The 14109-nt window shown below is 47.8% G+C and overlaps 1 protein-coding gene across 1 annotated transcript; it reads right to left on the bottom strand.

Annotated features, from left to right (window-relative positions):
• Nucleotides 1-663: 663 nt before the first annotated feature.
• LOC140720772 (NACHT, LRR and PYD domains-containing protein 12-like) lies at nucleotides 664-13649 on the bottom strand. Its single transcript, XM_073035606.1, has 6 exons — nucleotides 13044-13649; nucleotides 11004-11090; nucleotides 6558-6728; nucleotides 1910-2080; nucleotides 1585-1752; nucleotides 664-1420 (listed from the first exon to the last, which is right to left on the bottom strand). The coding sequence occupies exons 1-6, from the start codon at nucleotides 13619-13621 to the stop codon at nucleotides 1333-1335; spliced, it is 1263 nt and encodes a 420-aa protein (XP_072891707.1). The 5' UTR covers nucleotides 13622-13649; the 3' UTR covers nucleotides 664-1332.
• Between the last annotated feature and the right edge of the window lie 460 nt (nucleotides 13650-14109).

Below are 14109 nucleotides of genomic sequence, written 5' to 3'. Positions count from 1 at the left end.
TGGGTAGGGATTTGTCCCATTAGGAATGTGGATGGGAGGAGTGAATGGGAAGGGGTGGGGTCTATTGGGAGTGCGGATGGTGGGAATAAATGGGAAAGATCGGCATTTGATTGGGATCGCGTCCGTGTGAGTGGACGGGAAGGGACAGCATCCTGTGAGGAGTGAGGACCGTGGCAGAGGACGGGAAGGGGTGGATTCCTTTTCTGCAAAATTATCCTCAACTTTGATTTCATCCTGGGCTACTTCTCGATCCTAGAAGACAAATGTGATTGTTAACTGGTTAACTGCTATGGTTATGATTCCCATCTGAACTCCCCTGCCCATTTCTGCCCGCTCCCACCCTCTCCTGGTCTGTGCACACTGTATCCGTCCATGTCTCTGTGACCACTTCTACATATATTGTGTGTGTGTGTCTGTATGGTTCCCTGTGCTACAGTTCTAAGGTGAACACAATGAGAGTCTCCTCTGTAATCTGATTCAACTCGACAACTCGGTTGATATGTTTCACACTACAGAGACATTTTCACCCAGATTTAACTCCCTCAGCCTGGAGCTGAGACGCTACTGTGTCAGTGTGAGGAGCTCCGACCCACTGTTGCAGTGCACAGGGTGCGGGGGGCAGCAGAAACCTCAAATAAAACTCGAGTCCGGCACCAGGACAGGAAGTTACAGTGGTTTATTGATTTCATCATGACAAATGTAAATTAAACAATGTGTGAGCTGCTGACGTGCGGGAATAAATAAGCTGCTCCCGACTCACTCACAGTCTCACACAATTAACTGACCGGCGACAACGAGTGACAGTTTGAATAATCAGTCCCGTTTCTCACCGTCACTCTGCATCGGGGAACTGATGATTATAAAATCACACTTCAGGGCCGTGTCCGAGATCGCTGCAGATCCAGGGTCACTGCCGAGGGATTTGTCCATTTAACATCATTATATTGGCCAGACTGCCGAATGCACCGTCCTCAGCAAAGGGAGCAAAAGGATTCTCTCCCAGGATAATCCCACCCCGGGACACCGGTGTCCCAGAGTGAGCCCTGGACCCCGGGCTCTTCCTGTCTGTGTTATTCCCCGGGGTGTCATGTGGGGAGTCTCGAACCCAGATACCCGGCGGAATCTGGCCGCTGGAGAGCAGGCAGAAATACGACATTGCGGGACCACTTCCGATGTCACTGAGCGCGAGACTGGAGCCAGTTCTGTTAAAACTGTTGGGAATTACCCCTGGCACGCGGTCATTAAATGTAAGGGAGGGAGTTAAAGGACAGGGCGGGGAATCGCCTAAAATGTCCCCATCCTGCGGGCCGTGATGTTCACACATTCAGATGTTCACAGTTCCACGCTCAGTCTGGGTCTGAGTTCCTGCAGAGATCTCAGTTCCTTCTCCTCGGTCTCACTGAACTGATTCCCCCACAGCCTGAAACAGATGGAAGAATAAAGATGAAATAAACAGATTACACAACAGAGTCAGTAACAGGGGACCGGGGTTAATGTTTCAACAACACTCACAGACAAATATCACCAGAAAACCCGCGGATCCGCTGATATTTTACCACATTGAACATTAACACAAACACTCACCAGATCCGCTCCAGCCTCGGAAGGGTCAATACGAGGCTGTGGAGAGCGGGAACGGATCGGTCTGTCAGCGAGTTTGATTCCAGGTTCAGCTCCGTCAGTGGTCGGATTGTCCTGAGAGCAGAGACGAGATCCTCGGCACCAGAATCTGTGAGACCGACACAGTACAGCCTGGAGATGAGAGAGAGAGTGAGGATGAAGGACACAGAGAGACAGGAGACAGTATAAATCCCCAGTGTTTATCAGTAACACAATTACTAATCACATTAATGTTCAGTGTCAGACACCCAGTGACTGTAAACACAATCTCCTACAGTCTGGTACTTACCACAGTTTACGTATTTTACACTCCGGGTTCCTCAGAGCCGCAGACACCAGTTTCACTCCTGAATCTCCCAGTTTGTTATCACTCAGGTCCAGCTCCGTCAGTGATGGGTTTGTACTGAGAGTGGAGGCGAAATCCTGGACACCAGAATCTGTGAGACTGACACCATGCAGGCTGGAGATGAGAGAGAGTGAGGGTGAAGGACACAGAGAGACAGGAGACAGTACAAATCCCCAGTGTTTATAAGTAATACAATTACTGATCTTTTCTCTTCAGCACAACTGTGCAAGTCGGCCAGTGGGAACAGCAAGACGAGTTTAAAAGGAAGAAAGATTTACAGAGCAAGCGTCAGAGGAGCGGGAGACAGAGTAGGAAGGCTTTGGCTCAACGGGGCTTCGGTGATAAAGGGTCGAGGCGAGGTAGGTTATCTGTTTACAATACAGACAGAAAGTATGTGTGTGAGGCTGGTTTTCTGTGCTCGGTGTCAGATGTGGGAAATCCTGGAGACTCCCAGCCTCCTGGACAGCAACATCTGCACCCAGTGTGTCGAGCTGCAGCTCCTTAGGGACCGAGTTAGGGAACTGGAGATGCAGCTTGATGACCTTCGTCTGGTCAGGGAGAGCGAGGAGGTGATAGAGAGGAGTTACAGGCAGGTGGTCATACTGGGGCCACGGGAGACTTAAGAAGTGGGTCACAGTCAGGAGAGAGAAGGGCAATAAGCAGGTATTAGAGCGTATTCCTGTAGCTCTACCCCTTGACAATAAGTACTCCTGTTCTGAGTAATGCTGGACGGGGGGACAGCCTACCTGGGGAAAGCAACAGTGGCTGTGCCTCTGGCACAGAGTCTGGCCCTGTGGCTCAGAAGGGCAGGGAAAGTAAGTGGAAGACAGTTGTGATAGGGGACTCTAGAGTTAGGGGGTCAAACAGACGATTCTGTGGACGCAGGAAAGAAACGCGGATGGCAGTTTGCCTCCCAGGTGCCAGGGTCAGGGATGTTTCAGATTGCATCCAAGATATCCTGCAGTGGGAGGGAGAACAGCCAGAGTTTGTGATACATATTGGTACCAATGACATAGGTAGGAAATGGGAAGAGGTCCTGAAAGCAAACTACAGGGAGTTAGGAAGTTGAGAAGCAGGACCGCAAAGAAAGTAATCCAGTGAGAATAGGAATAAGATGAGGTGGAGGATAAATGCGTGGATCAGGGATTGGAACAGGGATTCAGATTTGTGGATCATTTGGACCTCTTTTGGGGCAGGTGTGACCTGCACAAAAAGGATGGGTTGCACTTGAATCTCAGGGGGACCTTTATCCTGGTGGGAAGGTTTACTAAGGCTTCTGGGGAGAGTTTAAACTAGAATTGCTGGGGGGTGGGAACTGAACTGAAGTGACTGAGGAAAGGGAGGTTGGCTCACAAATAGAGAAAATTTGGAGACAGTGCGAGAGGGAGGATAGGCAGGTGATAGAGAAGGGACGCATTCAGTCCAATGGTTTAAGATGTGCTATTTTAATGCAAGGTGTATTATGAACAAAGCAGATGAGCTTAGAGCATGGATCAGTACTTGGAGATATAATGTGGTGGCCATTACAGAGAATTGGATGGTGCAGGCACAGGACTGTCTATTCCGAGTGCCAGGCTTTAGATGTTTCAGAAAGGAAAGGGAGGGAGGCAAAAGAGGTGGGGACGTGACACTTGATCAGAGATAGTGTCACGGCTGCAGAAAAGGAGGACGTCATGGAGGGGTTGTCTACGGCGTCTCTGTGGGTGGAAGTTAGGAACAGGAAGGGGTCAATAACTCTACTGGGTGTTTTTATAGACCACCCAACAGTAACAGTGACATTGAGGAGCAGTTAGGGAGACAGATTCTGGAAAGGAGTGATAATAGATAGATAGATAGATACTTTATTCATCCCCATGGGGAAATTCAACATTTTTTTTCCAATGTCCCATACACTTGTTGTAGCAAAACTAATTACATACAATACTTAACTCAGTAAAAATATGATATGCATCTAAATCACTCTCTCAAAAAGCATTAATAATAGCTTTTAAAAAGTTCTTAAGTCCTGGCGGTTGAATTGTAGAGCCTAATGGCACTGGGGTTGTTGAGGTGTGAGATTTTAATTTCCCAAATATTGATTGACAGCTCTCTAGATTGAGGGGTTTAGATGGGGTGGAATTTGTTAGGTCTGTTCAGGAAAGTTTCTTGACACAATATGTCGATAAGCCTACAAGAGGAGAGGCTGTACTTGATCTGCTATTGGGAAATGAACCTGGCCTGGTGTCAGGTCTCTCAGTGGGAGAGCATTTTGGAGATAGTGATCATAATTCTATCTCTTTTACTATAGCATTACAGAGGGATAGGAACAGGCAAGTTAGGGAAACCTTTAATTGGAGTAAGGGGAACTATGAGGCTATCAGGCTGGAACTTGTAAGCATAAATTGGAAACAGATGTTCACAGGGAAATGTACCGAAGAAATGTAGAAAATGTTCAAGGGATATTTGCGTGGGGTTCTGAGTAGGTACGTTCCAATGAGACATGCAAAGGACGGTAGGGTACAAGATCCATGGTGCACAAAGGCTGCTGTAAGTCTAGTCCAGAAGAAAAGAATAGCTTACGGAAGGTTCAAAAAACTAGGTAATGATATGTATCTGGATGATTATAAGGCTAGCAGGAAGGAGCTTAAGAATGAAATCTGGAGAGCTAGAAGTGGCCATGAGAAGGCCTTGGCGGACAGGATTAAGGAAAACCCCAAGGCATTCTGCAAGTATGCGAAGAGCAAGAGGATAAGACGTGAGAGAATAGGACCAATCAAGTGTGACAATGAAAAAGTGTGTATGGAACCGGAGGAAAGAGCAGAGGTATTTAATGAATCATTTGCTTCAGTATTCATGACTGAAAAGGATCTTGACGATTGTAGGGATGACTTGCAGTGGACTGAAAAGCTGGAAAATGTAGATATTAAGAAAGAAGATGTGCTGGAGCTTTTGGAAAGCATCAAGTTGGATAAGTCACAGGGACATGATAGGATATACCCCAGGCTACTGTGGGCGGCGAGGGAGGAGATTGCTGAGCCTCTAGCAATGATCTTTGCATCATCAGTGAGGACGGGAGAGGTTCCAGAGGATTGCAGGTTAGCAGATGTTGTTCCCTTATTCAAGAAAGGGAGTAGGGATAGCCCAGGAAATTATAGGCTAGTGAGGCTTACTTCAGTGGTTGGTAAGTTGATGGAGAAGATCCATGAGGGGTAGGATTTATGAACATCTGGACAGGTGAAATATGATTTGGAATAGTCAGCATGGCTTTGTCAAGGGCAGGTCGTGCCTTACGAGCCTGATTGAGTTTTTTGAGGATGTGACTAAGCACATTGATGAAGGTAGAGCAGTAGAGCAGTAGATGTAGTGTATATGGATTTCAGCAAGGCATTTGATAAGGTACCCCATGCAAGGCTTATTGAGAAAGTAAGCAGGCATTCGATGCAAGGGGTCATTGCTTAGTGGATCCAGAACTGGCTTGCCCACAGAAGGCAAAGTGTGCTTATAGATGGGGCATATTCTGCATGGAGGCCAGTGACCAGTGGTGTGCCTCAGGGATCTGTTCTGGGACACCTAGAGTTTGTGATATTTTATAAATGACCTGGATGAGGAAGTGGATGGATGGGTTAGTAAATTTGCTGATGACACAAAGGTTGGGGGTGTTGTGTATTGTGTGGAAGGCTGTCAGAGTTTGCAATGAGACATTGACAGAATGCAAAACTGGGTTGAGAAGTGGCAGATGGAGTTCAACCCATATAAGTGTGAGGTGGTTTGTTTTGGTAGGTCAAATATGATGACAGAATATAGTATTAATGGTAAGACTCTTGGCAGTGTGGAGGATCAGAGGGATCTTGGGGTCCAAGCCCATAGATCACTCAAAGCTGCTACGCAGGTTGACTCTGTGGATAAGAAGGCATACGGTGTATTGGCCTTCATCAGTCGTGGGATTGAGTTTAAGAATGTTGGCGCTATATAGGACTCTGGTCAGACCCCACTTGGGGTATTGTGCTCAATTCTGTTTGTCTCACTATAGGAAGGACATCAGAACCATAGAAAGGTTGCAGAGGAGCTTTACAAGGATGTTTTCTGGATTAGGGAGCATGCTTTATGAGAATAGGTTGAGTGAACTCAGCCTTTTTTCTTGGAGTGATGGAGGATGAGAGGTGACGATACAGGTGTGCAAGATAATGAGAGGCATTGATCATGTGGATAAGCAGAGGCTTCTCCCCAAGGCTGAAATGGCTAGCACGAGAGGGCATATTTTAAGGTGCTTGGAAGTAGGTACAGAGGAGATGTCAGGGGTCAGTTGTTTATTTATATATACACAGAGAGTGGTGAGTATGTGGAATGGGCTGTCAGCAGCAGTGGTGGAGGCGGAAATCATAGGGTCTTTAAGAGACTCCTGTATGGCAACATGGAGCTCAGAAAAACAGAGGGCTATGGGTAAAGCCTAGGTAGTTCTGTGGTAGGGACATGTTCAGCACAACTTTGTTGGTCGAAGGGCCTGTATTGTGCTGTATGTTTTCTATGTTTCTTTGTTTCTACTGATCACATTAATGTTCAGTGTCAGACACCCAGTGACTGTAAACACGATCTCCCACAGTCTGGTACTTACCCCAGTTTCTGTATTTTACACTCCGGGTTCCTCAGAGCTGCAGACACCAATTTCACTCCTGAATCTCCCAGTTTATTACCACTCAGGTCCAGCTCCGTCAGTGATGGGTTTGTACTGAGAGCGGAGACGAGATCCTCGGCACCAGAATCTGTGAGACCGACACCCCTCAGCCTGGAGATGAGAGAGAGTGAGGGTGAAGGACACGGAGAGACAGGAGACGGTACAAATACCCAGTGTTTATCAGTAACACAATTACTGATTATTTTCTTCAGCACGACTGTGCAAGTCGACCAGTGAGAACAGCGAGATGAGCTTAAAACAAAGACAGATTTACAGAGCGAGCATCAGAGGAGCGGGAGACAGAGTAATAAGGCTTTGGCTCAACGGGGCTTCGGCGATAAAGGGTCGAGGCGAGGTTGGTTATCTGTTTACAATACAGACAGAGAGTATGTGTGTGAGGCTGGTTTTCTGTGCTTGGTGTCAGATGTGGGAGATCCTGGAGACTCCCAGCCTCCTGGACGGCAACATCTGCACCCGGTGTGTCGAGCTGCAGCTCCTTAGGGACCGAGTTAGGGAACTGGAGATGCAGCTCGATGACCTTCGTCTGGTCAGGGAGAGCGAGGAGGTGATAGAGAGGAGTTACAGGCAGGTGGTCACACTGGGGCCATGGGAGACTGAAGAAGTGGGTCACAGTCAGGAGAGGGAAAGCCAAGAAGCAGATACTAGAGAGTACCCCTGTGGCTGTCCCCCTTGACAATAAGTACTCTAGTTCGTGTACTGTTGGGGGAGTGGGGGAGACGGCCTACCTGGGGCAAGCAACAGTGGCTGTGCCTCTGGCACAGAGTCTGGCTCTGTGGCTCAGAAGTGTAGGGGAAGAAAGAGGAAGGCAGTAGTGATAGGGGATTCTACAGTTAAGGATTCTGACAGTTGATTCTGTGGACTCAGGAAAGAAACGTGGATGGTAGTTTGCCTCCCAGGTTGCAGAGTCCAGGATGTTCCAGATCGTGTCCAAGATATCCTGCAGTGGGAGGGAAAACAGCCAGAGATCGTGGGACATATTTGTACCAATAACAGACTACAGGGAGTTAGGAAGGAAGCTGAGAAGCAGGACCACAAAGGTGGTAATCTCAGGATTACTGACTTTGCCACACAATGGTGAGAATAGGAATACAATGAGATGGAGGATAAATGTATGACTGAGGGATTGGAGCAGGAGGCAGGGATTCAGATTTCTGGATCATTGGGACCTCTTTTGGAGCAGGTGTAAACTGCACAAAAAGGACTGGTTGCACTTGAATCCCAGGGGACCAATATCCTGGTGGGGATGATTGCTCAAGCAGCTGGAGAGAGTTTAAACTAAAATTGCTGGGGGTCGGGAACCAAACTGATGTGACAGAGGAAAGGGAGGTTGGCTCACAAATAGAGAGAAATTTGGAGACAGTGTGAAAGGGAGGTTAGGCAGGTGATAGACAAAGGACAAACTCAGTCCAATGGTTTTGAGATGTGTCTATTTTAATGAGAGGAGTATTATGAATAAAGCGGATGAGCGTAGAGCATGGATCATTACTTGGAGATATAATAATGTGGCCATTACAGAGACTTGGATGGTGCAGGGCCAGGAGTGGCTACTTCAAGTTCTAGGCTTTAGATGTTTCAGAAAGGACAGGGAGGGAGGCAAAAGAGGTGGGGGTGTGAAACTGTTGATCAGAGATAGTGTCACGGCTGCAGAAAAGGAGGAAGTCATGGAGGGATTGTCTGTGGAGTCTCTGTGGGTGGAAGTTAGGAACAGGAAGGGGTCAATAACTCCACTGGGTGTTTTTATAGACCACCCAACAGTAACAGTGACATTGAGGAGCAGATAGGGAGACAGATTCTGGAAAGAAGTAATAATAACAGGGTTGTTGAAGTGTGAAATTTTAATTTCTCAAATATTGATTGGCACCTCCCTTGAGTGAGGAGTTTAGATGGGGTGGAGTTTATTAGGTGTGTTCAGGAAGGACTCTTGACACAATATGTAGATAAGCTTACAAGAAGAAAGGCTGTACTTGATCTGGTATTGGGCAATGAACCTGGCCTAGTGTCAGGTCTCTCAGTGGGAGAGCATTTTGGAGATCGTGATGGCAATTCTAAAACTTTTACCACAGCATCAGAGAGGGATAGGAACAGGCATGTTAGGGAAACCTTTAATTGGAGTAAGGGGAACTATGAGGCTATCAGGCTGGAACTTGTAAGCATAAATTGGAAACAGATGTTCGCAGGGAAACATACAGAAGAAATGTAGAAAATGTTCAAAGGGATATTTGCATGGGGTTCTGAGTAGGTACGTTCCAATGAGACAAGGAAAGGACGGTAGGGTACAAGATCCATGGTGCACAAAGGCCTTTGTAAATCTAGTCAAGAAGAAAAGAAGAGCTTACGACAGGTTCAAAATACTAGGTAATGATATGAATCTGGAAGATTATAAGACTAGCAGGAAGGAGCTTAAAAATGGAATTAGGAGAGCGAAAAGGGGGCCATGAGAAGGCCTTGGCGGACAGGATTAAGGAAAACCCCAAGGCATTCGGCAAGTATGTGAAGAGCAAGAGGTTAAGACATGAGAGAATAGGACCAATCAAGTGTGACAATGAGAAAGTGTGTATGGAACCGGAGGAAATAGTGGAGGTATTTAATGAATCATTTGCTTCAGTATTCATTACAGAAAAGGATCTTGACGATTGTAGGGATGACTTGCAGTGGACTGAAAAGCTTGAGAATGTAAATATTAAGAAATATGTGGTGCTGGAGCTTTTGGAAAGCATCAAGTTGGATAAGTCACAGGGACATGACAGGATGTACCCCAGGCTACTGTGGGCGGCGAGGGAGGAGATTGCTGAGCCTCTGGCAATGATCTTTGCATCATCAATGAGGACGGGAGAGGTTCCAGAGGATTGGAGGTTAGCAGATGTTGTTCCCTTATTCAAGAAAGGGAGTAGGGATAGTCCAGGAAATTATAGGCTAGTGAGGCTTACTTCAGTGGTTGGTAAGTTGATGGAGAAGATCCATGAGGGGTAGGATTTATTAACAACTGGACAGGCGAAATATGATTTGGAATAGTCAGCATGGCTTTGTCAAGGGCAGGTCGTGCCTTACGAGCCTGATTGAATTTTTTGAGGATGTGACTAAGCACATTGATGAAGGTAGCGCAGTAGATGTAGTGTATATGGATTTCAGCAAGGCATTTGATAAGGTACCCCATACGAGACATTGAGAAAGTAAGGAGGCATGGGATGCAAGGGGACATTGCTTAGTGGATCCAGAACTGGATTGCCCACAGATGGCAAAGAGTGGTTGTAGACGGGGCATATTCTGCATGGAGGCCGGTGACCAGTTGTGTGCCTCAGGGATCTGTTCTGGGATAACCTAGAGTTTGTGATTTTTATAAATGACTTGGATGAGGAAGTGGAGGGATGGGTTAGTAAGTTTGCTGATGACACAAAGGTTGGGGGTGTTGTGTATAGTGTGGAAGGCTGTCTGAGGTTACAGAGGGACATTGATAGAATGCAAAACTGGGCTGAGAAGAGACAGATGGAGTTCAACACAGATTACGTGTGAAGTGGTTCACTTTGGTAGGTCAAATATGATGGCAGAATATAGTATTAATGGTAAGACTCTTGGCAGTGTGGAGAATCAGAGGGATCTTGGGGTCCGAGTCCATAGATCACCCAAAGCTGCTATGCAGGTTGACTCTGTGGTTAAGAAGGCATACGGTGTATTAGCCTTCATCAGTCATGGAATTGAGTTTAAGAGCCGAGAGGTAATGTTGCAGCTATATAGGGTCCTGGTCAGACCCCGCTTGGAGTACTGAGCTCAGTTCTGGTCGCCTCATAGGAAGTACGTGGAAACGATAGAAAGGGTGCAGAGGAGATTTACTAGGGTGTTGCCTGGATTGGGGAGCATGCCTTATGAGAATAGGTTGAGAGACCTCGGCCTTTTATCCTTGGAGGGTCGGAGGATGAGAGGTGACCTGATAGAGGTGTACAAGATAATGAGAGGCATTGATCGTGTAGATAGTCAGAGGCTTTTTCCCAGGGCTGAAATGGCTAGCACAAGAGGGCACAGTTTTATGGTGCTTGGAAGTAGGTACACAGGAGATGTCAGGGGTAAGTTTTTTTTACACAGAGAGTGGTGAGTGTCTGAAATGGGCTGCCAGCAGCGGTGGTGTAGGCAGATACGATAGGGTTTTTGAAGAGACTTTTGGATTGCTACATGGAGCTCAGAAAAATAGAGGGCTATGGGCAAAGCCTAGTTAGTTCTGAGATAGGGACATGTTCGGCACAGCTTCGTTGGCCGATGGTCCTGTATTGTGCTGTATGTTTTCTATGTTTCTTTGTTTCTACTGATCACATTAATGTTCAGTGTCAGACACCCAGTGACTGTGAACACAATCTCCCACAGTCTGGTACTTACCCCAGTCTCTGTATTTTACACTCCGGGTTCCTCAGAGCCGCAGACACCAGTTTCACTCCTGGATCTCCCAGTTCATTCCCCCTAAGGCTAAACAGAAACAGACAATTTGATGAACAAAATGATGCAAACCGTGGGCCTGAGGGAATTTCTCTCAATTGGATATTTCCGGAAACATTAAACCCTTCAGTAAATCACTGATCGGAGTTCCCATCACTGTCAATGTCCCTCACTGCCCAGCTCCAGGGTATTCGCCAAATATCAGTAATTTAGTCTGTCGATGTGACCCTGTAATCTCCACATACTCTGTCTCATTCCCCAACGGTTAGAAAAGTGTTCCTGATGTGAGAGGGTCGAGAGGGGCAGGGATGAGAATGGGAGAAAGACCCACAGTGAGGAAGAGTTGTGAATGGGGAAATGCCGAAGGAAGTTGGTGAAGGAGACCCCACCTGAGGAAACGGAATAGGGAGACACAATATGCAGGAGGAAGGGGATGGGGAAGAGAGATCCCACAGAAGAAATGGGGATAGGAAGGGAGATCCAACAATGGGAAGTGGGATGGGCGAGGGAGATCACACAGGAGGAAGAGGGATGGGGAAGAGATATCGCACAGGAGGAAGGGGGATGGGGAAGAGAGATGCCACAGGAAGAAAGGGGGTGGGGAAGATAAATCCCACAGGAGGAGTGGGCTGGGAAAGAGAGATCCCTGAGGAAGAAAGTGGGTATGGAGATAAATCCCACAGGAGGAAGCAGCATGGGGAAGAGAGATCCCACAGGAAGTAGGGACATGGTACTGAGGACCCAAAGGAGGAAGGGGGATTGGGAACAGAGGCCCCACAGGAGGAAGGGGGTTGGGAGGAGAAATCCCACCGGAAGATGGGGGGTGGGAATAGAGATACCACAAGAAGAAGGTGGATGGGGGAGATCCCACAGGAGGAAGGGGAATGGGAAAGGGAGTTCCAACAGCAGGAAGTGTGATGGGGGAAGAGGGATCCCACAGCAGGAAGGGATGAGGAAGAGAGATCCCACAGGAGGAAGGGGGATGGGAAAGGGAGTTCCAACAGCAGGAAGTGTGATGGGGGGAAGAGGGATCCCACAGCAGGAAGGGATGGGGAACAGAGATCCCACAGGAGGAAGCGGGATGGGGAAGAGAGATCCCACAGGAGGGGGGATAGGGAAGAGAGTTCGCACAGGAGGAAGGGGGAAGGGGAAGAGAGATCCCACAGGAGGAAGGGGGATGACGAAGACAGATCCCACAGGAGGAAGGGGGATGAGGAAGAGATCCCACAGGAGGAAGGGGGATGAGGAAGTGATGTCCCACAGGAGGAAGGGGGATGGTGAAGTGAGATCCCACAGAAGCAATGGTGTGGGGAAGAGAGATCCCACAGGAGGATGTGTGATTGGGAATAGAGATCCCACAGGTGGAAGGGCTTGGGGATGAGATCCCCAAGAATGGAAGGGGAATGGGCAGTACTGGTCCCACAAGAGGAATCCGAGGTGATGCAGAAATATATTATACAGGTGGGTTGGGTCTGAACGGAGGCCCAGATGAGTTGCGCCCAAGGGGTCTCAGTATCTGGTAGAGACCAAAGTCACACACAAGGAAGGGCAGGGAGGACAATCTCACAAAGTTATTTCTCTCTTTCTCACTGGGAAGGACTGCTGATGGTCTCTTGCCCCTCACGGGGAAGGGGGTGTGAATCTCTGTCCCACCTGCTGCAGTCGGTGTTGGTCTGTGTGTCACTAACAGTGAGAAGGAACATTGTCAATGGATGTGTCACAGGCAGTCAGAAACACGGCCATTCCTGTGATTTACTGCCATTAAACCAATGGCCATTGTTCACTGATCTGATGAAGTCTCCAACGTCACTTCACAAGGAACCACAGAAAGCTCCCATCCTTGAGGATTTACTAACCGATCCCCTGGTCATTTGTCACAATTCTTTTCAATCTGATTTACTACAGTTTTACCCAAATTCATTCGCATTAAAACAACACAATGGAACAGTTTCACAGTTCAGAGTGAGAGATAAATCAAGTTACCCCAACTCCTGGCACTTGTGCAGCCCGGGTCCCAGCCGCTGGATTCCTTCACACTGAATGTGGCAGCCCTGCAGGTTGAGGTATTTTATTGTATCACAGAGTCCGATGACATGAGACAGGACCGCGCAGTCAATCGGGGTCAGTGTCATTTCACTGAATGAAAGTATTTCCACAGATTCCAGTGCGGCCTGAGCCAGTCCACGATTCTGAGACTCAAACAGGTAGTGTAATGTGTTCAGGAGTCTCCTTTTACCAGCTTCACTCCCTGTGTTTCCACTCTGGCGTTTAACCTCCTCCTTCACCCAGTCAATCACCCGGCAGGTTGTTTCATGAGGGAATCGACCCAGAAACTCCTCCAGGCCCCGAGCTGTCATTGGGTTGGAGAGACCAGCAACAAAACGGAGAAATACCTCAAATTGCCCATTTGTTGTGTTGTGGGCTTCAGTGAGGAATTTCAAGATATCCCCGGGATGTGGATTCAGGAATTGTGCGACTGCAGCTACAAACTCTTGGATAGTGAGGTGTGGGAATGTGTATACCACGCTCTGGGAAGAATCCTCTCTCTCCAAAAGCTCCATCAGGAATCCGGACAGGAACTGGGAAGGCTGCAGATTGTAGTTGATCAAATCTCCACTTGTAAACACAATCTTCCTCTCGGACACTCCTCTGAAGGCCATCTGACCAACCCTGTGAAACACATCACGGGGTTTCTCAATCTCACGGCCGTGGTTTTTCAGGATGTTGTAAATATAGTAGGAGTACAGTTGGGTGATGGTCTTGGGAACTCGCTGTGGGTCCCTGATTCTTTGTGTGAAGAAGGGACCCAGTGCTAGAGCGAGGATCCAGCAGTAGGAGGGGTTGTAGCTCATGGTGTACAGGATCTCATTCTCCTTCACGTGTTTGAAAACAGCTGCCGCCACCGTCTGATCTTCAAAATACCTGATGAAATATTCCTTCTGTTCTTCACCAACAAATCCCAGGATTTCAGCCCAGATACTGATCTCCGCCTTTTCCAATAAATGTAATGCAGTGGGGCGGGTGGTCACCAGCACTGAACACCCTGGGA

The sequence above is a fragment of the Hemitrygon akajei genome, unplaced genomic scaffold (genome assembly GCF_048418815.1).
Source record: "Hemitrygon akajei unplaced genomic scaffold, sHemAka1.3 Scf000047, whole genome shotgun sequence".
Classification (NCBI taxonomy): domain Eukaryota; kingdom Metazoa; phylum Chordata; class Chondrichthyes; order Myliobatiformes; family Dasyatidae; genus Hemitrygon; species Hemitrygon akajei.
Note: the sequence above shows the minus strand (reverse complement) of the source record. Positions and strands in the feature narration are given on the sequence as shown.

Excerpts from the sequence above, each read along its gene's own strand:
- LOC140720772 (XM_073035606.1), bottom strand. The coding sequence starts at position 13,621 with ATGGAGCTTTTGGAGAGAGAGGATTCTTCCCAGAGCGTGGTATACACA. Across the intron at positions 11,091-13,043 it reads CACAAGTGCCAGGAGTTGGG|CCTTAGGGGGAATGAACTGG; the intron begins GTAACTTGATTT and ends GTTTCTGTTTAG. Across the intron at positions 1,753-1,909 it reads TGTAAAATACGTAAACTGTG|GCTGTACTGTGTCGGTCTCA; the intron begins GTAAGTACCAGA and ends TCTCATCTCCAG.